Source organism: Sorex araneus, chromosome X, assembly GCF_027595985.1.
Source record: "Sorex araneus isolate mSorAra2 chromosome X, mSorAra2.pri, whole genome shotgun sequence".
Classification (NCBI taxonomy): Eukaryota; Metazoa; Chordata; class Mammalia; order Eulipotyphla; family Soricidae; genus Sorex; species Sorex araneus.
In genome coordinates, this window is record NC_073313.1 from 200,113,174 (window position 1) to 200,140,913 (window position 27,740).

The 27,740-nt window shown below is 34.9% G+C and overlaps 1 protein-coding gene across 6 annotated transcripts in view; it reads right to left on the minus strand.

Annotated features, from left to right (window-relative positions):
- SCN1A (sodium voltage-gated channel alpha subunit 1) overlaps positions 1-27,740 on the minus strand; it is a 167,890-nt gene that overhangs the window by 22,770 nt on the left and 117,380 nt on the right. For 4 of the 6 annotated variants that reach the window (XM_055119682.1, XM_055119681.1, XM_055119683.1 and 1 more), the window contains 10 exons: positions 26,017-26,298; positions 22,951-23,331; positions 21,437-21,569; positions 20,340-20,578; positions 18,859-19,032; positions 17,600-17,956; positions 15,831-16,313; positions 7,545-7,665; positions 4,849-5,003; positions 3,117-3,290 (listed from right to left, as the gene is read on the minus strand). In XM_055119682.1, the coding sequence (XP_054975657.1) occupies positions 3,117-3,290; positions 4,849-5,003; positions 7,545-7,665; positions 15,831-16,313; positions 17,600-17,956; positions 18,859-19,032; positions 20,340-20,578; positions 21,437-21,569; positions 22,951-23,331; positions 26,017-26,298 (2,499 nt within the window). The remainder of the gene's footprint in view (positions 1-3,116; positions 3,291-4,848; positions 5,004-7,544; positions 7,666-15,830; positions 16,314-17,599; positions 17,957-18,858; positions 19,033-20,339; positions 20,579-21,436; positions 21,570-22,950; positions 23,332-26,016; positions 26,299-27,740) is intronic. The other 2 variants (XM_055119685.1, XM_055119684.1) reach the window with 2 other exon arrangements.

Genomic DNA, 27,740 nt, shown 5'->3' on the forward strand with positions numbered 1-27,740 from the left:
CGTTGATAGCAATGGACTAGATTATATCAAAAAAAGACAAAGTCTATTTTGTTGCTATAAAATAACATGTTGCAACAAAAATTCCTATGTTGCTATATACAATTAATTATAATCAGAATACTCAGAAATGAATATACTAAATATGCTTTAAAGATGACTTTTGTTTGTGTTTCTATTACTAACTTATATCTCTCACTTGTTTAAAGTGTATTTTTAGGTAAAATAATGTAACATCAAAACATGGCACCATGGGCTGGAACTGGGTTTCAATTCTGACACTGCACGGTCTCCAGCACAGAATCAGCACAGAATCAGCAACAGCCCTTAAAGACGCACAGACCTAGAAAGCCAACTGTTCCTTGCCCCAAATCCAAAAACTCCACCATGAAACTTCCTCAACTTTTTCTATGCTGATTTACACATTTTGGACCACAGCACTTGATCCAAAATGGCCAATCAACTGGCACTGGCACTGGCACTGTCATCACGTTGCTCATCGATTTGCTCGAGTGGGCACCAGTAATGTCTCCATTGTGAGACTTATTTTTACTGTTTTTTGGCATATAGAATACACCACGAGTAGCTTGCCAGGCTCTGCTGTGTAGGCAAAATACTCTCGGTAGCTTGCTGCGCTTTCCGAGAGGGGCGGAGGACTCGAACCTGGGTTGGCTGCGTGCAAGGCAAACACTCTATCCATTGCACTAGCACTCCAGCCCCGTGGCCAATCAACAAATATATTAATTAATTCATCTTAATTATATGAAGTGTGTAATGACCAAGAAATAAAAATTCATTGGCATCTAATTTCCTACATCAAATCTCCTGAAACTCAATATCCAAGATGTTATAATTTCTTTGGTTTAAAGGGTTTGAAAAGATAATACAGGGGCTAAGGCACTTATATTGCCCGCAATGTACACTAGTGTTGGATCCCTGGCACTGAATTGTGCCCCCTGCATTGCCAAGAGTAATTCCTAAATACAGAGCCAGGAATAACCCAGGAATCATTGTTAGGTGTGGACTTCCAAAAAGAAAAATTAAAGTGGCTATCCTGGCAAACTCAGTTTCAAAAGATTTATACTGCAGAATATTCACTGAAATATGATTCTTTTGAAACTCTTGAAAATGTTCTATTTTTGAATGCTTTAGGTTGCTTTGTATTTAAAATATATTTTAAATTATTTCAGGTGTGTTATATTTGCTCATATCCTTTTGTAAAGATTGACCCACATGAAATAAAACTGGAACATTAAAAGTTGTCACTATTGCAAAACTTCAAAATTCTCCCTAGAATTATTTTCTAAGCTATTTCAGAAATGGTACTTAAAATTAACTTGTGGTAAATAAAATGATTTTCTCCCACTAAAAATTTCAAACATGTAATAGGCATAATAGAGAAAAGCACAAACTAATTTTCAAGACAGTCAAAAATTAAATATGATAAATTCTTGTGTAAAGTTTTGAGGAGTTAAAATATAATTTCTAGGGGCTGGAGCAATAGCATAGTGGGTAGGGTGTTTGCCTTGAATTCAGTCAACCCAGGTTCAATTCCAAGTATCCCATATGGTGCTCTGACCACGGCCAGGAGTAATTCCTGAGTGCAGAGCCAGGAGTAACCCCTGTGCATCGCCTGGTGTGACCCAAAAAACAAGAAAAAATACATATATATAAATATAATTTCCAATACTTGAAATATCAATATTAGAAATATTTTATCTTATCACTGTATCGCTATCATCCTGTTGTTCATTGATTTACTAGAACGGGTGCCAGTAATGTCTCCATTTGCCCCAGCCCTGAGATTTTAGCAACCTCTCCTTACTCATTTTTCCCAACGATTGGAAGTTCTTTTCAGGGTCAGGGAATGAGACCTGTTAGACCTGTTATTGTTATTGTATTTGCCATATCTAATATGCCACAAGGAGCTTGCTTGGCTCTTCTGTGTGAGCAGGATCCTCTTGGTAGCTTGCCAGGATCTCCGAGAGTCATATAGGCCATGCGGTCCAGGAATATATTCACTTATGCATGAGACTCACATTTTATCTTATACTGTATTTTGTCCTATACTGTAATGAAATTAGTTTCATGTGTTTCCTTTTAATTCACTCATTTCACACTAAGATTATTAAACTCTTCAAATAGTTTTGCATGACTCAAAATTACTTTTGACAGGAAACCTGACTATTGGATTATTTTTATTTGGGCACAAAACTGAAGTCTACAAAGTCTTTGATGTTTTGGATGTACTTAAAGGGGAAATTATGCCAAATGACTAATTTGATATATGATGGTTTAATTCTAACAAATCTTGAATGCATCCCCTTGCTTATAGTATATGAATATATTATGAGAAGTGTTCTTGTTGTATTATGGGCTCACTCCACTCCACGCTTTTCAGAAAACCTTTCCACTGCATGGAATAGAATATTCTCTTACAAAAATCTGTACACCTTCTTTATTTTTTTGTGGTTTGGGAGTGGTTGGGACTTCAAAGCAGTGCTCAGAGTTAGTTGCTTGTGGCTCAGTGCTCAGGGATCACTCCTGGTGGTACTCAGACATTTGTGGACCTACGGATTCAAATGGATCAGACACATGCATACAAGGCAAGAATCTTACCTCTCTCACCCCATGTTAACTCTTTGAGTGGAATTGCAATATATGTAATCTACTCATTGAATTTGTCTTTAAAAACTGCACATACTGGAAAGAATCTAAAAATGTGACTCGCTCCAATATCCTAGTTGTCATTTTACAGGGTAAAATCCAATTAACTTAGTGGTACACAATCTATCATTTATGGGTCACAGATTCAAACTCAAGTCTATTTGTTTCACTATCTAAAATATTTAAGAAATATATACCTTTCACCACTCTGTAAAAACTATTGATGTCTCTCCAGCTTTTCAACCACTGTAAATCCCACAACGTCAATGCTAAAACAGTAACATATTCACCTTTTGCTTATAAAACAACACTATCATTCAGAGGACCCATTAGTGTTTGTTAAGTAGCATGTCCTCTCTATACCACAGTGGTCAAAGATTCACTGTTTCATAATAAGTATGTTTATAAGATAAACTACCTTAAATTTAGATAAAGATATAAAAGATACTTACATCAACAATTAAGAAGTCCAACCAACACCAAGCATTGGTGAAATATGTTTGATAGCCATATGCCACCCATTTTAGAAGCATTTCCAAAATGAAAATGTAAGTAAAAACCTTGTCAGCATATTCCAACATTGTCTTAATTGTCTTTCTCTGATCAATATATATATCTTCAAATGCCTGTGAATAAAAGATATATTTAGCTTTCAAAATCATTATACTCTGAAACCTTTTCAGATTTTCTGTTTTTCTCTGTATATATTTATTACATGTATACATATGGACATATAAATCTATTTAATATACATTATCTTACATATACATCATAACATATATATGACATTCATCTGTTGAAACAACAGATTTACAGTAACTCTTCCCGGATTGTTTTTTTCTCTCATTATTTGAATTAGTCAGGGATTATTGAATATTTGAATTAACCAGGGAGTGAGTTATATTCTCAACTGACATTATAGGCAGATGAAAAAAGTAAAAGCATAATATAATTAATTAAATATATTTAGACTATAACAATTGATGTCATATTCTGACATTTATTTCTTCCTTATTTCTTATTTTCTGTACTTATTTCTTTTGTATTACTATTTATACTTCTTTCTCTTGGCTGTTCTTAGAAGAAAGGTTGAAGAAATTAAAAAAATGAAGGTGTATAAGAATGATTAGCACATTATTCAATTTTATACGTAGTTAGGTTCATTTTTACCTTTCTCCTGTTTTCAAATATTTTTACTTTTTTTTTCTTTTTGGGTCACACCCAGCAATGCACAGGGGTTACACTTGGCTCTGCACTCAGGAATTACTCCTGGAGATGCTCGGGGGACCATATGGGATGCTGGGAATCAAACCCAGGTTGACCGAGTGTAAGGCAAATGCCCTACTGCTGTGCTATCGATCCATCCCCTTAAAAATTTTTTAAATTAAACATTTTTTTTTGGTTTGAGAACTACCTCCTGCTGTGCTCATGGCTTAAATGGACCATTCTTGCTGGGCTCAGGGTACCATATCAGATACTAGGATTCATACCAGAGCTGGCCATGTTCAAGGCAAATGCCTCACTCACTTACTGTTTAGTCATCCCTCCTTTATTTTAATTGATTTTTTACATTTGTAAGCAGAGAGATGGTATGACAATGATGATGAAATAAATTCTCATTTTGATCACAGTATGTATGGCTAAAATATAAACCTTTATTGGTATTTTACATCTCATATATGTTCTTTTCAGTGGTTAAGACTATTAATTATTTAAAGAGATATGTAGAAAAAAGTTTATCAGAGAAACTGAGAAAAATATATACTTCTGTTTATATAAATTTGTTTAAAAATCTAAAAATACAGCTACACTATAACCAGCAATTTCACTTTTTTAGCATTTATCCCAGGAATACAAAACCATTAATTCATTAAAATATATGCTCAGCTATGTTTATTGCAGCACTATTTACAATGACCAAGATCTGGAATTAAGTCAAGTCCCAAACAATAGATGATGGATAGGAAAAGGATTATATTTTATGTAATATATGTAATATAGTATATTATTATATTATAATAATATAATAGCTGGCAAGCTACCTGTGCCATATTCGATATTCCAAAAACATTAACAACAAGTCTCATAGTGGAGACGTGACTGGTGCCCGCTTGAGCAAATAAATGATCAGTAATGGATATTTCTAAAACAATATTGTAGCACTTATGCTTAATATTTACTCACCAGAGCACCACTACTAAGGAGAATCATGAAAACAATGAAGGTCTCAAACCAATTATGTTCTACTATTCGGAAACAAGTTCTTCTCAGGTTCCACCACTGCTTTCCTCTCCCTTCTTCCACACTGACTTGACAACATTTGAATCTCCGTACGCAACCTACAAATATAATAATTCAAATAGGAGTACATAAAATAACATGCAGTTTCCAAAACATCCTCCAGCCTGCTCTGATTTATATAACTATTATTGCCATCTCTATTTTACTAGACCTGTGTTAATATCGAAGAAAGATTTAGTAAAGTACAAACAAATGTAAATCAGCATTGCTTTGTGCTATCTTATCCAGGAGTATTTTGTTGAAGTCACTCTAGAAAAATGAAGTTAAAATGGAAATTTACAATAATCAGAAAACTTCTCTTTCCACGAGAATAAGGAACAGCAATATAGATCTTTCCCAACCTTTCTGGGTTTGTTGTGGGTAGGTATTCTTTAGATGCTCCTAGAAAAGAACTTACAAAAATTTTAAAAAATAATAATCAATTTCTCTAAAATGTGCTGTTCATGGTCGTGCTTTGACTTGCTATTGTATTCCTGTTTTTGTTTTCACTCAAACACAAAATTAAAATCAACAGATATCCTGACTCAAAAAACATCAGATGTGCTGATAGAAAAAGGACAAAGAGGGGCTGGAGCGATAGCACAGTGGGTAGGGCGTTTGCTTTGCACGCGGCTAACCCGGGTTTGAACCCCAGCATCCCATAAGTCCCCTGAGCACCACCAGGAGTAATTCCTCAATGCAGAGCGAGGTGTAACCTCTGTGCATCACTGGGCGTGACCCTCCCCAAAATAAAAGAAGAAAAAGGACAAAGAAAGGAGGGAAAGGAGAGAAGGAAGAGGCAAGAAGAAGGCTAGTTAAGATTCACCTAATCGTTTAAAATGAAGGAAAACAGCTTCATAGGATAACCTGTGATTAGTAATCAGTTAAAATAAGTGAAAATGTTTACTATAACTTCTAAGAGAAACAAAATTCTCCTTTGGGATCGGGGGATCTACTTTCAACAATATCCCTCTGGTAGCACAGGCCTGATTCTTGAATTCTTTCTGGACACGGGGCTTAAATCTGGCAATTATTTTTCTTTTCTTTTTTTTTCCGTTTTGGGTCACACCTGGAGATGCACAGGGGTTACTCCTGGCTCTGCACTCAGGAGTTATCCCTGGCGGTGCTCGGGATCATATGGGATGCTAGGAATCAAACTCATTAGGCCGAATGCAAGGCAAACACCCTACCCATTGTGCCATTGCTCCAGCCCCCAAACCCGGCCAATTCTGGGAGGTAAATGCTTGTAGTGTCAGTCTCAGAGCTTCACATGGACTTTATCACCTCAGCCCTCTCTACAGCCTCAATAATCTCTTTCTGGAAGAGCCTCAACTTTCCAGAAAGGATACTGCCTGATTTGTAAATCATTTAATAAATCCAAATAGATCTTGGGAAGTTCGAGTGATGTACAAATTTACACAGCAAAAAAAAAAAAAAAAAAAAAAGGAAAATGATCAGGGGCATGGATGGAATCACTAACTACAGGTAATGCAACTATATTCATTTTTAAAGTTCAAATATACAAGTATTTAGAACTGATTGCTCAAAGGGTACTAGGCGTCATAGAGACTGTTTAAATATTGGGTATAGAGAGCAGTATTTGTTTCATATTTATTTCTAATTTTATTAATTAAGCATTGGAAAATGTAAATTTTACCCAAAATTAAGCATCTGCAACTTACTTGATTGTCAGAAAGTTACTACTAAATTTTGTGTTGTTTTTGGTGGTGCTCAGGGGCTACTCCCAGCTCTGTCTTGATGTCACTCTAATCCATGCTCATCGGAACAAATAGTCTCAGGGATTGAACTGGGCCTCCTGCATGCAAAACATTGCACTCAGCCTCTTTGAGCTGTTTCCCTGGCCCCAAAGGTAACTCTTTTTGGGTGAGAGGGTGGATGGGCTGGGGCTCACACCCAACAAGTTTACTCCTAGCTCTGTGTTCAGGGATCACTCTTGGCAGAGCCTAGGGCACTATAAGAATGTTAGAGATCAAATCCAGGTCAGCAACATGCAAGGCAAGAGACTTGGCCTTTTTACGTTTCTCTGACTCTACCCAAAGATAATTTTTGAGGTGAATTCTATGTATGAGACTTTTTATGATAGTGTTTAGGATATCAACTTACTGTTGAAACTACAATTTTAAAATATTCCTATTTACCTCTAGTTTTGATCCAATGCAATATACTTTTACTTTAATTTTATGAACCCTTCCATACAGTAGGAAGAAAAAACCCAGACATAGAAATAGGTTTTAAATTCTTTTATCAGGGCCACTTTTTACATTTGTGATTCTTTTTAATTTGTGATTCCTTTTTGTCGGAAAAAAATTTATGCAAAAATGGGAATACAGATACACAAAATAGACACACAAATTGCTTACTGCTAATAAACCATAAAGAAATTCATTTTAAAATGAAATTTAAAAAAATGTGTACAATCTCATAAGGGGTTACACCCTATGGCTTAAGAAGCTGGACATCAGACTATTAGTAGTAATTGAAATAGATATATCAAACAAAATGTCTTCCTTTGTAATCAACAGTGTTAAAAATGTTGTACTCAAGAAGGAGGGCATTCTCATGAGAATCAGTTTCCATACCTTCAGTGAAACAGGCTTCAGGTTCCAGAGTTTCCTCAGGTTCCACCACAGGTTGTTCTTCTGCAGGTGCACCGATGTCTACTGTGCTGCCTTCAGAAGAGCTACTGCTTTCATTAAGCTTCTGTGTGTGAGACAGGCATAAAAAGCACACCATTTTAATTTTGGAAACTAATAAAGAGCCAATCAAGGGAGACTTGATTATAGTATTATGAGCTGATTTGGGGTTCTGCTTAAAGTGATTTCAAGGTTAAAGCAGATTTGAATTTAAAAACGGAAATGGAAAAAGGAAATAAGGACATCATTAGATAACTCCTTTCCTTGGCTTCATACTATAAGTATAAAATCAGATTACTGTATTATGAAATTACCAATGGCCATCAGTCACAAATACTAAGTAAAATACTGCCCTATGAGATAGAGAAGTCCCTCAGGGAGGGGGAAGGTAAGAGAATCTGTGTAAGGTAAGGTAAGGTAAGGTAAGGTAAGGTAAGGAAGGTAAGAACAGTCTGTGCTACTGTTCTCATTTTTCAAATGATGAGACCAAGGCTCAGGCAGCTTAAATAATGTCAATATCACAATTCTTGTAAGTGAGAAAGTCAAGATTTTAGACAATTATTCCTGAACCTAAGTCTAGGCCCACTTCTATGCAAGAATCTTGTTTCTAAAACAAAATAATAAGCAGATTTACGTACTTATAATTCTTTCTCAATTTAAAAGTATAAAAATAATCTATAGGAAAAAGTCAAGATAAGAAAAAGAACTACAATCTAACCTTGAAATGAGAGACAAATCACTATACATTACAAAAACTGAAAAAAGGAGAAATCATAAATTTTTTTATTAGCTGAAATAAGCACAATTTAAAGGAGTTATAGAATTGAGTTTTATTTAATTTTTGCTTATAGTCATTCTGCCAACCTAATTATATACTTGCTATTAAGCAAAGTCATAATAGCAATTTATGGGCAAGCAATAATAAAACCCTTTAGTATAGTATTTAATGTACAGGGAAACTAAAAAAAACATACAACATGCAAATATGCAAAGCTCTTTTAAATTTTGAAAAATTCTGCTTTTGCTTAGCAAAATTTTTCACAGATGGTGCCAATATCAAGTTCTACATATAAGAGTATACATTACTAATATAATTATTTGCAATCTAGATTTTAGTTTCTGTTCTTTATTTTGATTACCAATAAAAAAGAAAGAAGCCAAAACAATATGAAGTTAATTTTATCTTGTGCCTAATGAATTATACCCTTAAATATCTTTTTCCCCCGTTATAACTTGCCTGAATTATTATAAGATAAACCAATTACTTTATAATGTATAAAGTTACTTCTTAATAATTTCATAACTCAAAACAATAGTTCTTCTATTTATTTGTAGTGTGTGTGTGTCTCTGTGTGTGTATGTTTTGGGGGAGCACATCTGGTCGCACTCAGGGCTTAGTCTTAGAATCATGCCTCTCATATCTTCGATATACAGAAACATAGAAGGTGAATAATAAATATCCAATGGAAATACAATCTGAGAAATTGTCTAGAATACTGAATTTACAACAAAGGGGAAATGGTGGGGAGTATCGAGGAGAGATAATAGGTCAAAATGGAAGGAAGTGCACACTCTTGTGTAGAGATTGGTGCTGGATGTTCTATTCATAAAACTACCATTAGCAATTTTGTAAACTACATTGCCTAAAATAGTATATTCTTTAAAATTATCATTTTTGGTTTATAACCCAAATGTGTCCCTGTGTGTAATTTCTCTTTAATTCATAGAGTTGGGAAATAACCTATATTTCCTCCTATTCAGGAAGCTGGGAATCACTCCCTATGAACCATCCTGCGACTGACAAGACAGGATGAATCAGAGATTCTGGGAGCCTCTAGGGTTACACTTGGCAGTACTCAAGAGGTCATGTGGTGCCAGGACTGAACTTAGGTTCTTGTGCATTGAAGATCTGTAATCTAGTCTCCTAAACTATCATTCCAAGCCAAAACTTACATTCAGAATGTTTTATATGATTTTAAAATTATAAAATGCTTATTATTAGCAATCAGTGGAATCTATGCTTTTGGAAAATTCTGTCTAGGCAAGTGATTACTTAGATTTTTGTAAATAAATAGCAAGGGAAAGAAATATAATGGGGAAATAAAAAAATGGCCAAAGGCAACAGAATATGAGAACTGGTCCATAGAATTATAGAAATATGATAACTGGTCAATAGCAAAAGGCTGGGGAACAAGGAGTCACTGAGACAACGGCGAAGTGCGACCACTGATGGAAGGTGTGGCCGGATGTGGCCTTGAGATTTGTTTTGCTTAAAATTTTATAATTACCTCTATTGCAAACCATTGCCTTGAGTAAAATTTAAATAAATGAACATTTAAAACAAAACAAAACCTCAAGTGAATGGATGATCTTGATGTTAGACCCAAATTTCAAAAATATATTGCAGAAAGCACAGACCAAACTTCCAAACTCCCCTAGATATTTTCTGCAGAGGTGTACTCACTGATCCAACTCCCTTAGTAAGCAAAGTAAAAGTAAATATGAACAAATGAGACTATATGAATTAACAATTCTGTTGATCTAACCAAGTCCTAACATCTAAGATAAGGATCTCACAAATGTAAAGCAAAAAAATCAGGGACTGGAGTGACAGTATAGCAGGTAAGGTGCTCGCCTTGCAAGTGGCAAACTCAGGTTTAATCCCGGGAACCTCATATGGTCCCTTTAGTACCATCAAAAAAGATCCTTGAACACCGAAGCAGATCCAGGTGTAAGCCCTGAGCATCTCTGGGTGTGGTCCCAAAACAAACAGCAACAACAAAAAGTAAAACATATAACTCAAAGGAAAAATACCAAAACACAACAATAAAATGAACAGCCTCATCAAATATGGAGAAAGGAACTGCACACATACTCCCTCAAAAAAAAAAAAAAAGGCACACAGATGACCAGTGGGCTTAAGTGCACCATCAAAAATGATCAAGGAAACACAAATCAATCCATAATGTACCCTTCAGGCCAGTGAAAATGATCTATATAAATATTCTGGAAATGACCAGTGTTGAAGGAAATGTATTGAATTCACTAATGGGAATGTAAATCAGGTTAGCCACTATAGAAAACAGTACAAAAATTTCTTTAAAAATTTAAAAAATAGGACTACCATATAACCCAGTGAATCCATTTCTTGGCATATATCCCAAGAGAAATAAAAACACTAATTCAAGAAATATAAAGGCATATCTATGTTCATTTTGACACTATTTAAAATAGGCAACATATGAAAATAACGCACATGTCCAACAACAAATATGTGGATAGAGAAATTGTGGTATATATACAGAATTAAATATTCCTCAGCTATAAGAAAAGATAAAACCTTGAATTTTTGCTACAGCATGGGTGAAAGTAAAGGGTGTCATGGTAAGAAAAATAAGTCAAAGGAGAAAAACAAATAACAGATGATCTCATGTATGGAATATGAATAAACAAAACAATGGCATACACAATGGCCAATGAAAACAAATCCTTGGACTCTGACAGCAAAGAGAACTGAGTTTTCCAAGCGAGGTGAAGAAACAGGGGAGAGAAACGGGCTTGTAAAAATAAACCTAGGAAGGGCTGGAGCAATAGCATAGCGGGTAGGGTGTTTGCCTTTCACGTGGCCAACATGGGTTCGATTCCCAACCCGGGTTCCATTCCCAGCATCCCATATGGTCCCCTGAGCATCCCCAGGGGTGATTTCTGAGTGCAGAGCCAGGAGTAAGCCCTGTGCATCGCCAGGTGTGACCCAAAAAGAAAAAGAAAACAAAAAAAAAAAACCTAGGAACAATGGAGAGGGATAAAGCACTTTGAAGGTGAGTGTGGTAAATAACATTGTAAGACTAAAACAAAAATGCTATTGAAAACCATGTTACCTCAATTAAAAATTAAGTCAAAAACCATCATAATCAGAATATTTTCATTTGTACATTCTTATAATTTACATTACTATTGTTTGAGGGTTTTTTAAAAAAAATTAGTGATAACATTCTGTAATTCTGAATTCATTTGATTGGGCAATAACACTGAATTAAAAGGGTTAGAAAAAGATCTGTAGATGTGTGGAGAGTTTCTTTATATTAGCATGAGATATGAACTTAGATAAAATACTAAAGAAGCTGCTGAGAGCTACCTAAAAAATCAAATAAGCACTTTCATTGATTTAAAAGCCAATGAGAACAATTATTTTTTTCTCTTTTGCTCTTAAAAAGGAAAATAATTTTGCCTTGAAATTTGCTACTTGCATAATAAATTAACTGGGTCTCACTGTTTTTTATATTAATGGACTATTTAAAAAACACATTTTAATGTTTGGTTAAGCCATTTATTAACTTTCACTCACTAATTTCCAAAAAGATTTAGTTCACTTGAAAATATGTATATTTTCACACAGAAGTCTCAGAAGCTAAATTATGCACTGACTTGTATTGTCCAAGACTCTTTGGAAGGCTGATTTAATGAGTGAGGCAAGAGAATGAAGGGATCACATCTATCTGAAGCACCCACTTAGCAATGTACACCAGGGCATTCAATAATCACTTAATAACTCCAGCCCTGATGGTAAGAGCATTTTTCTTTCTCAGTAGATTTATGTAACATTTCTAGCTTAAAAGAGAAATGTTCTCTATTATAGCAAATGATTTTGACCTTGAGGGCGAAGCAAAACAAAGCAAAGCAAATAAAATACTCTCTAACATTTCTTTGATACGTGATTGAAAGTTCTTATTTTCTTGTTCTCTGGTTTGACTATAAAATGTTTATTCTTTTACTTACATTTAGTTTTATCCAAGGATCTCCAATAGAGCTTAATAAGAGTTTGCTATTTAAATATATGCATATGTTTTTAATATATACATACATTTAAAATAATATATAAGTGAGATGTTTTACAGTTCTAAAATATTACCATTAATATTTAATTGTGTACATTATGTATTAGTAAATATTTCTAGTATACACTAAGCATATTAAAAATTAAAATGAAATCTATTAAAAATTCTCAACACAACAACAAAATATTATCAAAGGAAAACACACTGTGCTGAGATTTAGCAGTTTCAGAGGAGCTAAATTAGCCAAACATTAACTTATTAATTTCCACATATCCCTAAAACCCATATGATCTCTTCATCAAGATGTAGTTGGAAGATTAGTCTTCAACACATTATTCACATTTACTGTATATTAATTGTATGCAATTAATTGTAAAATACAGTGCCATCGAACACCTAAGTTAGGATGAAGGTGGAGGAATATAGTACACACTGTATTAATAGGAATATAAATACACCCTGTATTTCCTTCCTGGGGAACATGATGCTGGGAATGTTACTATTAAAAATAGTAGAACTTATTAAATAGTTATTTTAAGTAGATAATGTATTAAGTATTTCCCACATAGTACCTCAAAAATACTGTAAAAAATATCATGCAGGTAATGTTATCGCCATTTTTAATAGTTGGAAGTGAAGTCAGGAAAAGTTGCACAGTAAGCGATCATAATGGAATTATATAATCCAATATTTGGCCTCAGATAATGATCCATATACATTAAAATTGTAGCTCCACATGGCTATAACAAATGCTTAGATAATGGATAATGAACTATGAATACTTTCAATTTTAACTACGGCATTAATACAATTTAATACCTGAAAATCATAAATAATTCCTGTTAGATAAAACACATTGAAATTCAGAAACTGAAACACTAGTATATTCAAATAGCACAGGTCTAATAGAGGTCATGACAGGGAGTGTTTTGAAATAACAAAACATATCTCTATATGAAAATTTGTATTTAAAGAAGATAGACATATTTCTAAAATAAAATTATATGTGTGTATATATATATAGACATATAAAATCATCTTTCTAAAGCAGTTATTAGTATCAGTAATTTCACTGGCGCAGGGTAGGTGCTAAATCAGTGAATGCAATGAGTAAAGATATAGTAAAGAGTCAAAATGATGACATTAGTATGTAGCACTGTAGCACTGTCCTCCTGTTGTTCATTGATTTATTCGAGCAGGCACCAGTAACATCTCCATTATGAGACTTGTTGTTACTGTTTTTGGCAAATCGAATATGCCATGGGGAGCTTGCCAGGTTCTGCCGTGCGGGCGGGATACTCTCGGTAGCTTGCGGGCTCTGGAGAGGGACAGAGGAATTGAACTCGGGTTGGCCGAGTGCAAGGCAAACGCCCTACCCACTGTGCTATTGCCCCAGACATTAGTATGCTATAGGTTATATTTCTCTTTTGTTTGTTTTGGGGCATGGTAATTTGAGCAACATCCAGCAATGTTCAGGGCTTACTCCTGAGTTAGTACTCAGGGATCACTGCTGGTCATGCTTAGGGAATGCTGAGGATAGAACCCAGTTCAACTACATGCAAAGCAAGTGCCTTACCCAATGAATTATCTCTCCTGCCCCAACAGGTTATATTTCTAATATAAAATCACTCTTAATATAAAAAAATATTTTAGAGGATCTTCTGTTAGCTTGATTCTACTAAATAAGAGCACCTTGTAAGTTACACCTTACTATGATTAAGAGAGTACAATATGAGACTAAAGAAGTAATGAGAATAAACAATTTTATATGGATTTATTTCTGATCAAGAAGAAATAATAGTGAAGAAAAGTGTCAGAATCCAGGACAAAATGGTAATCTATGAAGAGATATACACAGAGACCACACACACACACACACACACACACACACACAGTGAAAGTGCTTTGTTCTATAGTTATTTTAAATTTATCATTTCAGCAATTAGTGCTTAAAACCTCTAAGATTCTTAAGATGGCTTAAAACTGCTGAGTAATTTGTTACAGAACATGTTGCCTTACTTTAATAGTTTGAAACACTCATCTGAATATTTGAGAATAAGGATTATGAGGTAATGATAAATGTTAAAAGAAGTGATAAGGGTAGTGTCCTAATTAAATATAGAGCTGGTGGTTTTTTTCTCCCTCTCCTATCCTTATTCTGTGCTGAGAAACCATGTGGTATCCTGTGCAAGGCAAGAACTTTTACCTTTTATACGGTCTCTCCAGCTCAGGGCTGGTGTTATTAAAAAAAGGGTAGTTCCAGAACCTTTTCTTCCCACCCTGAGTAAAGGCCACTGGGGGACACAGAGAGAAGGTTGATATACGCAATCCAATAAGAGAGTTTTCACAAGAGATACTGACCCTGTTAACACCTTGATCTTAGACTTCAGATTAAGTGTTGAAAAATTTGAAAATTACATTTCAGTTGTTTAAGTCAACTAATATATCTATCAAAAAATAAGGCTAAAAAGTCACACATGTATTATTCTTTAATTTATTAACTATCTCAAGGTTTAAGTATTTGATTCTTTAGTGAAATAAATTTTGAATAATGGCAAATACACATATGGAAAAAGCATGCTTATAAAAACAACTTATATAATACCATATTAATACCTTATACGTAATATACTATAACTTATATAATACCTTAGATACCTTAGATACCATACTCCATGCCACGCTGTTTTCAGGGATGCCCCAGAGAGTGGTGGGTGAGAGCCCTCCCTGCTCCCATGGGACCCAGCCCTGGCAGCTGACCTCCACAACCCAACTGCTGTCACACTCCAGGCCACTTTCCACATGCTCGGGCTTAAACTCATGCATGAGTGAAGTCCCACAGAACCCAGAGGAACCCAGGTATGCAGGACCCATGGTTGAGATCTCCAAGCCTGCTCTGATTGGGACTGGACCTCCTCCATCCAGATCCCCAGTTTTCCAGTATCTTGGCAGTCACACCCATAAATTCACCACATCCCCTCCCCAAGCCATGTAATCTCATCAACAGCCAAGATCCAGAGACTATAAAACAAAACTCCAGGAAAAGAGCGACAGAATTTTTCCTGGAGCCCATCAGGACCCGTAAGGATGATTAGAGACTACCCCAAAAGCCTCCGTCCCTCTTGGAGAGCCTAGCAAGCTACCAAGGATATCCCGCCCACACAGCAGATCCTGGCAAGCTACCCGTGACATATTTGATATGCTAAACACAGTAACAGTAAGAACAACATGCTCTTCCTGTTCCTGGAGTGAGCAGACATCATTGGGCTACACTAACATGCAACAGATCAAATGAAGATGTTACTGGCACCCACTCGAGCAAATCAATGAATAACAGAATGACAGTGATACAGTGATACAAATAAATTTTTACCTATCTACATGTGTAAAATCTTACCTCTTTACTTTCTTCCAGATCTGACTCACTACTGAAGTCCTCAGTGTTCAAATTTTCAAAGTCAGACTCTCCGACAGCAATTGGTACAGTCACAGTAAGACTAGGATTGTTTATAAATGACATGTAGTCACTTTCATCGATGATGTATTTTTCCACACTGCTGCCAGTTCCTATTCCACTTGTGGTTCCATTTACATCTTTAAGGTAGTCAAGATCCTTCCCAATTTCTGTTGTATGATTGGACATGCAACTGTCTTTTTTATTGTTTAGATCATCAAGTGGTTTAATTTCATCTAATATCTTTTGTTTTCTAACGAAGGATTGCTGAATAAATTCATAAATTTTTCTTTTCACATATGCTATTCCTTTATGCATCCTCTCCACCGCAATTTGGAGATTGTTCATTTCATTATCATCATCAGTGGCTGCAAGGTTGTCTGCACTAAATGAGCTCAGAAGCAAGGCAAGGAAGAGGTTCAGGACCTTAAAAATAATACAAACAGTTATAATTTCATCCCAAGAAAGGAAGAGTCAGATAACTTATTCAGATAACTTATTTCTCTGGTAGGATACTTAAGTGCTAACAACTTAGTAAGAAGGAAAAAAAAATAATATTTTCTGATCAGAAGTTGAATGATCTAATTTTGCGATCTGGCTCAGTAGCTACATTTCACTATAGGTCCATGGCAAGTTCAGTTTCAAATTCTCACATGTATAAATATGAAGACATAATTATTAACTAAGTAAATGGTTCCAACATTATAAGGAAGTATATTTGATAGGAATTCTATACTGTTCTAAACTTAAAAATTTAAAAATTTTAAATTATAGACTCTATAGTTCTATTCTGATAAACACAGATGCTGAATTGTATGCTAGTTAAAAATAGCAAGTATGTATGATCCAATTTGATAACTAGAACTTAACACATCATTGGTACTTATTTTTTTATACTATTATATCATGCATATTTCACTACTAATTCTAACTATTTCTAAGTGACACGCAATATTTTCATAAGATTGGTGCATTAATGCATATCATTCTCCAACATAAACAAACACTTATGTTCCGAAGTTAAGAGAAAGAAATTTATTATTATTATTATCATTTTTTGCTTTTTGGGTCACACACGGCTATGCACAGTCGTTACTCCTGGCTCTGCACTCAGAAGTTACCACTGGCAGTGCTCAGGGGACCACATGGGATGTTGGGAATTGAACGAAGATCGGCCGTGTGCAAGGCAAATGACCTACCTGCTGTGCTACCTACCTACCTATCTACCAGCCCAAGAGAAAGAAATTTTGATCACTTATTCCAATTGGGCAGTCATAGACATCATTAGTTATACCTCGTTTTGACTCAAAGTTACTGAAAATTAACAAATTCATATTGGTGAATGCACCTGTCATATGACATGCAGAAATTAAATTCTATATCCATGAAAGGGCCAAGCCATGGCAAATTCACTACAAAGCCTTAAGGGCATCACGATTCAGTCATATGCTGCAAGTAAAGTTGAACTTTGTTTAAACTCTCTATCAGTTGTTTTTCCTTCCATGACTCTGAATTTGTAAAATATTGCCAGCAATTCTTTTTAAGCCTATTTTAAATATGATACTCTATTGACTTTCATACAATAAACATGTTTACAGATCGACTGACTATCATAATTGCAGTTTTGCTGTTTTATTCTTGGTACAGCATGGTCACTACTCTATAATGCTTTAATCAGTTTCTAACATATACATTTTTTAATAAGTACATACCACCAGGTTTCCAATCACCATCACCATCATGAACACAGTAAGGCACATGGCTTGTCCAGCAACCTCCATACAGTCCCACATGGTCTCTATCCACTCTCCACACAGCACACGGAACACAATCAGGAAGGAGTGGAAAAAGTCATTCATGTGCCATCGTGGGAGCTTACAATCACTGGAGATCTTGCAGACACAGTCTTTGTAGCTTTTACCAAAGAGCTGCATGCCGACCACAGCGAAAATGAAGACAATGATGGCCAACACCAAGGTTAAATTTCCCAGAGCCCCCACTGAATTGCCAATGATCTTTATTAGCATATTTAAAGTTGGCCAGGATTTTGCCAACTTGAAAACTCGAAGCTAGAAAACAAAACAGAATTTTACATTAGTATTATCTATAAAATAATCCCAAGTGCTGAGGTTTACCCAGAAATGATGACTAGTGTGGAAACATCATTCTGTCCTGAAACCTTATTAGGCTCATGGTAATTTCTGCAAGGCCCTCCAGATCCCCATAACCACAACAGGATAATTATGATTCTGTCATATTTTAGCCCTGTAAATACTTTCCTTTGGAGTGAATTACTTAGGACCCAATTGTCCTTAATTTGTTTTAGGATGGGCTCAAAAACACCCCAGGTTTAGTTGCAATATTGACTTTGGGTTGCAATGATCTCTGCTAAAAGATGTTGATTTGACAATCATTCTGAAAGCAACATTTTGAGCCCTGCTACACCTGTAGAAAATGTTTCTTCAGGATTCTCATATATGTGCCTGCCCTAAAAAACTTTGAATATTTCCCATTACTTTATACTTATTTTCCCAATTAGAAAAAAATATATATGTAAATAGTAGGTACATTATTCCACATGTGCACACTATTAGATTCTGTTCTCTGATTTTGGAATGACCTTATTATTTAGACATAGACTAGGAAGTACTTCTGCATGTACGACATGCATATGCCCATCATACACCACTAAGAAAAAACATGTTTATATCTAATTTAAAACATTTTCATAAATTTTGTAATACTAAATGTAGACACTTATAAAAGCAATAATCAGCAACCAATTAATATATTACACTTTGGAATAAATGTTTTTCTAAATGGGAATGTCTAGGATTTTTTTCCTTTAGGGACAATTTTTAGCAAAGCAAGTGTTACATAAAATTAAAAAAATGAGTGGAAAAATATATAACAGTACTATAAAAAACTATAGCCATTGGAAAGATTGTTTTTGTTTTTTTTTTTAGTTTACCAGTCGGAATGAACGAAGAACTGATAATCCTTCCACATCAGCAAGACCAAGTTCTACCAGACTAAGTGTCACAATAAAACCATCAAAGATATTCCAGCCTGCTTGGAAATAATAGTAAGGATCCATGGCAATAATTTTCAGAAACATTTCCGCTGTAAAGATCCCAGTGAAAACCTAAGATCAAAACAAATTATTCTAATTCCATCAAATATAAATAAGACAACATGACATATTTGTTCTCAGAACAAGTCACTCATGTGACTTTCCCCCAGAAAGAACTATTGCAAGTTTACATTTGTATAGTAATTTACAGTTGATGAAAAGATTTCAGATGATATTTCATTATTTTTTAATAAAAATTTCTATTAAGAGTTAATGCAGATAACAAAATAATTACAAACGAGAAATAAGTTCATTGAGTGAACTATTTCACTCAAGTGAGTGTAATAATTATCCTGGAATCTTAAAACTAGAAAATGGAATCACAAAACCAGGATTTAAGTATAAATCTCCTTTTACTTTAGTGTTCATTTTATTAGATTGATTTCTTGAGATTTCATGAAGCCGAACTATGGCAAAAACTTTCTAATGGTTTTATATACCTGTAAGTTTTCCTCGATTTTTATGAATCAGTTATACATTTGTGTCTGTTATTATGAGATGCACATCACTAATTATCACTTTGCTATGCACATTTTAAAAGAAATTTATTCCATAGAGGAAATAATGGAGCTTTAACAATGTAACTATTATCATGTGAGAGGTTTCACATATATATTTTTTACCATGAAACATTGTTTCAAAACAAGTATAGAAAATGCATATATTACTTTAGAGACCTCTTTTAGCAAACAAAAGCTAGTATTCTTAATCTGAGTCAGCTGGCAGATATATTAATTTTTATTTTTATGGATGAGTATTAAAAGTGAATGGCAAACCTCAAAAAATAACCTTGTTTATCATATAATATACAAAATGTTTTGGGTGTTTTCAGAATTTTGAAGCTTTGATATAGAAGAGAGAGATAAAACAATTCATGTACTACCTAGATCTTGGCAATAAAAAAGATGGAGAAATTTTTAAGTTGTTAAATTATAGCTTAGCATAAGGATGACTAAGCAAGATAAAAAATTCTACGATTTAATTTTAGCCTTTGGTATGTAGAGAAGTTGTGGTAATATCAACTCAAAAAGTGTGCCCTGAAACTCTGAGCTGCTTATGTATCTTGAAAAATTAATAAACATCATCAATATTAGCTTTTTAGTATATCTATGCCTATTACTCTCTAAGTTTGTGCTTCAACTTTAAAGGCTATTATTTTTTGGCAAAAAAAGGATAGTAGATTCAACTAGACACAGACCCATCTTACATAGGCTAATAGGTAGAAGAATAGAGGGGCAAAATCTATAATTTATTAAAAGTAAAGCGTTTTCAAATGGAAATTTTGAAGACTGAACACATTTACCTTCCAATATGCTTACCAAGTTTCCTACTGCAAGCACATTATTGAAATGATCCGTCATCGGATAGTGCTCCATGGCCATGAAAAGAGTATTTAGGACAATACAAATGGTGATGGCTAGGTCAACAAATGGGTCCATCACAACCAGGTTGACAATATGTTTTACTTTTAACCAATATGGTGAACAGTCCCATATTAAGAATATGTTGGAAAATTTATACCAACAAGGTGGGCATTTCTGCCTGGATTCTTCAAGTTCTAAATTAATAACAAAACAAAATAAGACAAGAACCAACAACGTATCATACATTTTATACAGACACATAATGTCACTAATTTCAGATCTACTAGAACTTTTTCTAGTTAGTAATCAACATATTTGTGTTTGTCAGAGTCAAGATCTTTTTAAAATACACAGAATACATCCAATTCCTAAATAATTTCTTCAGAAATAGTCACAAAGTGGGAGAGCAAAGAATTGTTTCCTCCTCTTATGCACTAATGCCCTATATCAATCTTGCACACTTGCCCTTAAAATAATAGGAAAAAGAAAGTATTTTTAAAAGAAGCCCTAGAAAGAAAAGGGCTGGAGGAGTGCATATGCTTGATTCTGTTTTCTGGCTATGCTGTCATCCTTGGGCTATTAGGGATAAGGTAGGAATCAATGTACATCAATAACAATAATCTTTTCAATCTGGTATGTGTGGAAATAACCTAACCCCACACTGAAATCAAGAAAGTATCTAGAATAGTTCTGGAAGTCATAAACTAAGTGGAGAAGAAGAGAGGATCACTATGGCTGATATTTGAAACTCAAAAAGAAATTCTGCATTTGCAAGAATTTCCACACAAAGGATGACATTCCAAAATCATTAAATTGAGACCAATTTTTATTTCTCAGTATTAGGGACTCAATCCAGGACCTCACAATGTGCTCTGCTACTGAGCTACATCCCTGTAGTAGTTTTTACAAAACCTCGGTCATGATAAGTCACCAATAATAATATCACATTCTCTTCAGAAGTGCTGTTTCCATGTCCCACTTAGAAATATTTGTGTCAAATGAGATACAATAAGCTCAGTGGAAATGAGTGAAAGAGTGAACTTTGTACAAACCTTCTACAGTGTTTGTTAAAATGCTGGCTATGCTCATTGCTCTTTGTCTTTGGGAAGGATCTTCTAGAAAGTCCATAGAAACATGGAAAGAACTTGATCTTCTCTTTCTCATTTCAGTTTCAGTGGTGGTTCCCTGTAAATAAAATGCTTACATATTAAATGATTAATCTGAGCAATATGGTCAGCAAACAAGCAAATGTGATAATGATTTTCATGAAATACATGCATCATGCACCTTCATATTTAATTGGTGATGGCAGATATTTCTGACTTATTGTATCATTAACCTGGAATGTAAAAACTGTTAACCATTTAATCATAGAGCAAAAACTGACTTTTTTTTTTTGTGTGGTGTCAGGGATGGAACCTAAGTCCTTCACATGTAAGGCATGTGCTTTACCACTGACCACATCCCAGGAAAAATGTAAAAATTTTCAGCCCTCTAATTTAAAATTTTATGAGACATGGTGCAAATATTATTTGTCTCTAATACATCGCAAGACATATTTAATAGCTATCCTTATTCACTTTTTACTAGTCATTCAGAAATAACTTGAAAATTTAGATAAATATTAGGACATTTTATTATGAGAAGGTAGCCATTAATTTTGAAAGAAATTTGAATGATCACAACACCTGTAGCTGCCATCTCATTTTCTGGACACAACACATAGATGGTCATTGACAACACAATTGTAATGTTAAAAAAACGAAAAACAAAAAACACACATGCTACATGGACAACAGTTTCATCCAGGGTATCAAAGCAATAAGTCATCTATCCTGATGTCATGCCTCATCATGCTGATATATTTCCAAGTGAGTTAACAGTCTAGTAAGAGGCAGCATGTGTTTAGAAATTCCTCTCCCATGTATGTATTTGCAAACACATAACATACCTTTGTATACAGACAATTTCTCTGCCTGTATTAATAATATGTTTTTCTTCATTTAGTTTACTTTGAGAAGACCTATATCAGCATTTTTCTTATTAAGACAAATATGAGTAGTAGAAATTTTAATAATGAAGATATCTATTTAGGCACAGTGTTCTCGGACATCTAAACTAAAGCAGAGCTATGTTGAAGAATCTGTTAGAAAGATTTATTATATACCCTTTACACTTAAACATTTGAGTCATTCATTTACTTTTATGCCAGGGCTTTAAACATCCCACTATTTAAGTTCAACATGGGTATATAGCAAATCCTCCAATTTTAGTATATGTGCTGCCAAAGTGAGCACTATAGAAAATCCTCCAACTGGAGACAAAAATTTAGTATTGTGTCTAATATATACTTAGCAGGTCGAACAACTAAATGCATTAATGTTTATGCAAAAGTATTGAGGCTATAAGGTTTAGTTGGTTTGTCTGTTAAAGGTATTACAAGATGCAGTTGCATTCACAGCTTAACCAACCAAGAATCATTCTCAAGGGGTTCCATTCTGTAGAAACACTGGCTGGTGCAGCAGTAATAGGCCAGCCATGCCTGAGCTATTTAAAACTTCCTTACATTGTCATCAGTAGCTGGCTTATCTATTATCACCTCTGGCAGAAGCTGTCCAACAGGCGATGTAGGAACTGAAGGTCCACCAACCAAGGAAACCACACCATTGCAATCCACAGTGCTGTGCATCTTCCCATTGGCTGGAAACACTGCCAGCATCCGGGAGGACCTACTGGTCTGACTTAGATTACTGTTGCGTCGCTCTCCGTGTCGTCGGGGCACAAACAAGGAGTCTCGCCGGCTCTCATTATCTTCAAAGGTGCTGTGCTCATCATCAGCAAAGTCATTCTCTGATCCCACATCTTTTGCACGCCCTCTAAAACTGAAAAGGCTTGTTCTGCTATTTCGCCTTGGAGAAAATAGGGAGCCACGGATGCTCAACAAAGACTAAAAATTTGAAATAAAAAAATTATTTTAACATAACCATTAACACTGCTTTTATTTTGCAAGTTTTCAACATTCATTAAAAAAAAGGAGACTCATTTCTTTTGGTTAACATACTCTTTCGACAAGCATTCAGATTAAGTGGCTTCTTGTCCACGAGAAAAATGAATGGATGGAGAGAGGTCAATTTAAAGATACTTATAAAACAAAACCCTGAGCCTCCATTTTTCACGAATGCTCAAAAGTAATGTATTTTGTATATTAATACAGATTTTCTAAACAGTCTATAAGCATTGGAAAAAAGATCCAAAAATAACCACATTTATATTTATTGCTCTTTCCTTCCAAGGAAGGCTAACATTTTTCAGATATTGTTTATAGTCCATGTTGGAAAATTCCCTTAAATAATCATTACTCTTTCATCCTTAAGGGATAATATTCTTGGAACTTAAAGTTAGAACTTCTGAGATTTAGAGTAATGAACTTTTGATAATATGTCACTTGATGAGTATTCATGCAATTTATAAGGAATCTGGGGACTCACAACTTACAAAAGTCAACTCAAAGTAGACCAAAGACCCTGAGATGAGATCAGGATTTGTAAAATATATTGAGGAAAATAAGGACAGAACGCTTCAAGATCTGGACCTCAAAGGTGTCTTCAGTGATAACAATGCTACTGCAACTGTGACAGAGTTAAAAATAAATGTGACTACACCAAATAAAAGAGTTTCTAGCTGGCAAAAGAAACACAGGCTAAAATTAGAAGATAGCTAACTGATTGGGAGAAAATATTTGCAGTCAGCACATCAGATAAAGAGTTGATACCCAGGATATATAAAGTGCTCACAAAGATCAGAAACAAAAATTATCCAAAAATCTCATTAAAAAATGGAGGTGGAGTTGGAGCAATAGTATAGAGGGGAGGGCGTTCGTCTTGCACATGACCAACCTGGGTCTGATCCCTGGCATCCCATATGGTCACCTGAGCAATGCCAAGAGCAATTCCTTAGAGCAGAGCCAGGACTAACCCCTGAGCATTGCAGGTGTGACTCAAAAAAGCCAAAAGAATTGGGAGAGGAAATGAACAGGGACATTTCTGAAGAAGACCAATGGATGGTCCACATGCCCATAAAACATTTGAAAAATTGCTCACCAAAATTTATTATTTTTAGGAAAATTTAAATCAAAACAACAGTGTGATGCCATCTTACACCATTGAGGATGGAATATATAAAAAAATAATGGCAACACTGTATTGCTAGAGATGTGGTGGAAAAGGAGCTCTCATTCACTGTTGGTAGGAATGTTGTCTGGTTCAGTCATTACAGAAAACTGTATGGAGGGTCTCAAGACTTAAAATTGAGCTCCCATATAACCCAAGTATTCCACTTTCGGGTGCCTATTTGTGGGACAGGAAAAGACTCATTCAAAAGAATGTATGTACACCATTATTCATTGAAGCACTCAGTACAACAGCTAAGATTGGGAACAACCTAGATGTCCAATAACAGATCAGTGGGTTATAAAGATGTGGTATACACACACAATGGAATAGTATGCAACTATAATAAATGATGAAACCACACAATTTGCTGCAACATACATAGTACTGGAAGATATGGTGAGTGAAATGAGAAAGATAAATACAGGATTATATCCTTATAAGTTGTAGTTGGAGTAACTTGATTAGGAAATGCAATGGTTCAAATGGGGGAATGCCTAGATGACCCCTGATCTCAAAGTATAGGGAAGAGAAGGAAGGATAGTGAGTGGAGGGTGGTGGGTGGAGGGAGAAGAGAAGAGAAGCAACAGACACAAGGATTAAGGTACATCCATGTTGTTAAGAAAAGATAGAGCTAAATTTTCAAACCACAGAGTCAACAACACCAAAATCATGAGATCCAAACTTGAACATACAAGCTTTAAAAGGTGCCTGTGAAGATGGTTGTCTGGGATGGCGGGAGGACAGGAAACCTGTGAACACTGATAGAAGGAAATGGACACTGTGATGGGATCAGCGATGGAACATTTCATGTCTAAAACCCAACTATGAATAACTTTGTAAATGAATTACTTTATTAAAATAAATTTTGGGAAAAATAACGAATCTGGAGAAACAAAGCATTAAAACATTTTAATGCTTTTACTGATCATTAGCCTCATAGTCATTTTTTAACTGATCAGTATCCTCATAATTACTTTTATTTTTCATTAAAAAGCTAAGAATCAGAAATATTAAGTGGCATTTGTTAGAAATAAGTACCAACAGAAAATAGGATGGAAATCCAGTTCTCTTGACTTTCAATCCAGAGTTATTTTATCTACACTGAGATATAGACTTACATATTCATAGAATAAAGTTTTCTCACAACTACATAAAGAAGGGTTAAGACAATAGAAGAAGCAGCCAATGAAGTGAATAACAGGGGCTGGAGCAATAGCATAGCAGGTAGGGCATTTGCCTTGCAACGCATCCGACCCGGGTTCGATTCCCAGCATCCCATATGTTCCCCTGAGCACTGCCAGGAGTAATTCCTGAGTGCAGAGCCAGGAGTAACCCCTGTGCATTGCCAGGTGTGACTCAAAGAGAAAAAAAAGAAGTGAATAACAATTTGCCAAACTACTTTTTTTCTGGCTGATGTTTTAATTTTCATCCGTTTATCATCAAACTCAGCAGTGCCATACCTGGTGTGGAGAGGAGTACCTCTTTTCATACGTTAATCTATTCCCTTCGATAGAGAAACGAAATCCTTTCCTCCTGATGCTGTCTTCAGATTCAGATTTGTGGAACTCATCCTCATCTTTCTCTTCTCCACCAGACTGCTCCTTCTGTTTCCTTTTCTTTCTCCGGTTTCTTCTTTCCTTGGCACTCTTAGAGCTCAACTTCGAGGCTTCCGATGAGCTGTCAGAGAGGCCGCCTGCTGCACTGGGCTCTCTAGAATGCTCAGAGGCAGTAACAGCTGTTTGCTACATTGAGGAGAAATCATTTTAACCTGGCACTAGAGAAGACAATCCTTCAAATAAATTGTTCAAGTATTTGTATGGCATTCAAAAGTCAATTTAGTCAATTCAAGCTGAGCTTACATAGAAATAGCTCTACCAAGTATAAGAGGGATTTTTTTCTCTTTCCATGGAATAAAGGTTTCAAAGTCAATTTGGTTTTCTCTGTACTAATTTGTGTGATGTTTTACAGAAAATGCATTAAAAATCAATCAGATATCAACAAGAATATAAATTCATATTACTTTTTAATAGATTTTATTAACTCTAAAAACTGACACTTCATTAGGTTCTTCTTCTTTTCTCTGAAAAAGAAAATGAATCTGAGAAGGAAAACAGATGAGGACAAGCCCAACTGGAAATTGAATTAAGATATAAGGTCCTCCCTTTCATTAATGAAATTGGGCTGTCAAATATTTTCACAATTCTATCAATCAATTTTATGGAAGGTGATAAAATCCCTTCTTCATTCATCTACAGAAACTTTCCAGTAGATCGGAGAAGCAAGGATCAACATTTTCTACTAAGCAAGGCAAGACACTTGCTTTTCCAAAAAACGTCCCCACCTTCTTCGACTTACCACTTGTTCTTGCTGACCACGTGGGCATGGAATAAAAACAATGCTTTTTGATCAAGCTTGTATTGGTATGAAATTGGTACTTTCTGACTTGTATTATTTTAAGAGCACCTTCAATACAGGGACTCTTGCAAATAAATTGTTATTCCAAACTAAATTTTTAAGGAAATACAATATAATTGTATTTTTAACAAGAGGAACGAAGATGGAAGTGACAGAAAAGCATTTTATAATTTATTGAACTGAAACTACTGATACTTTACTATAAGAACAAGCTATTGTTATCTGATCTCTGTAAGATTGGTCACTCTCATGAGCAATTGGTCACTTTCAAGTCTGTTGAAAACCCCTTTTTCAAAGAACACATTATTTGATCACTTCCTCATACATTTGGGGAATGCAACACATTTTTGGTAAAAGAAAGAAGACTTCTAAAAAAAGAAATAAAACCTCTACTATTCAGAAAAATACATTTTAATAGAATAAATATTACATATTTTTCTACAATATGATTTCTTAAAACTTTCTTCTAGGACCCACACTCTCATTCAGTAGAAGTCTCCTACTTAAGAAGACTCAGAACTCACACTTTCCCTTTCATGTTGACTCTTGCCATGATAAGACTAACACGAAAGAGTTCTATTATAGCCAGTATTATCAACAGAAGAGGGTAACTAATTGGGTTGACTAATGAACAAAACATATATAGAAAAGTTTCTTATATTGCCACTTAAGTTGGTATAAAATTTCTGCCTCTCACTTTTCAATGTTTTTTAAACAAAATAATGAAAAAGCATTATACCATGAGGCAGGACATGTTTAACTGAGTGTA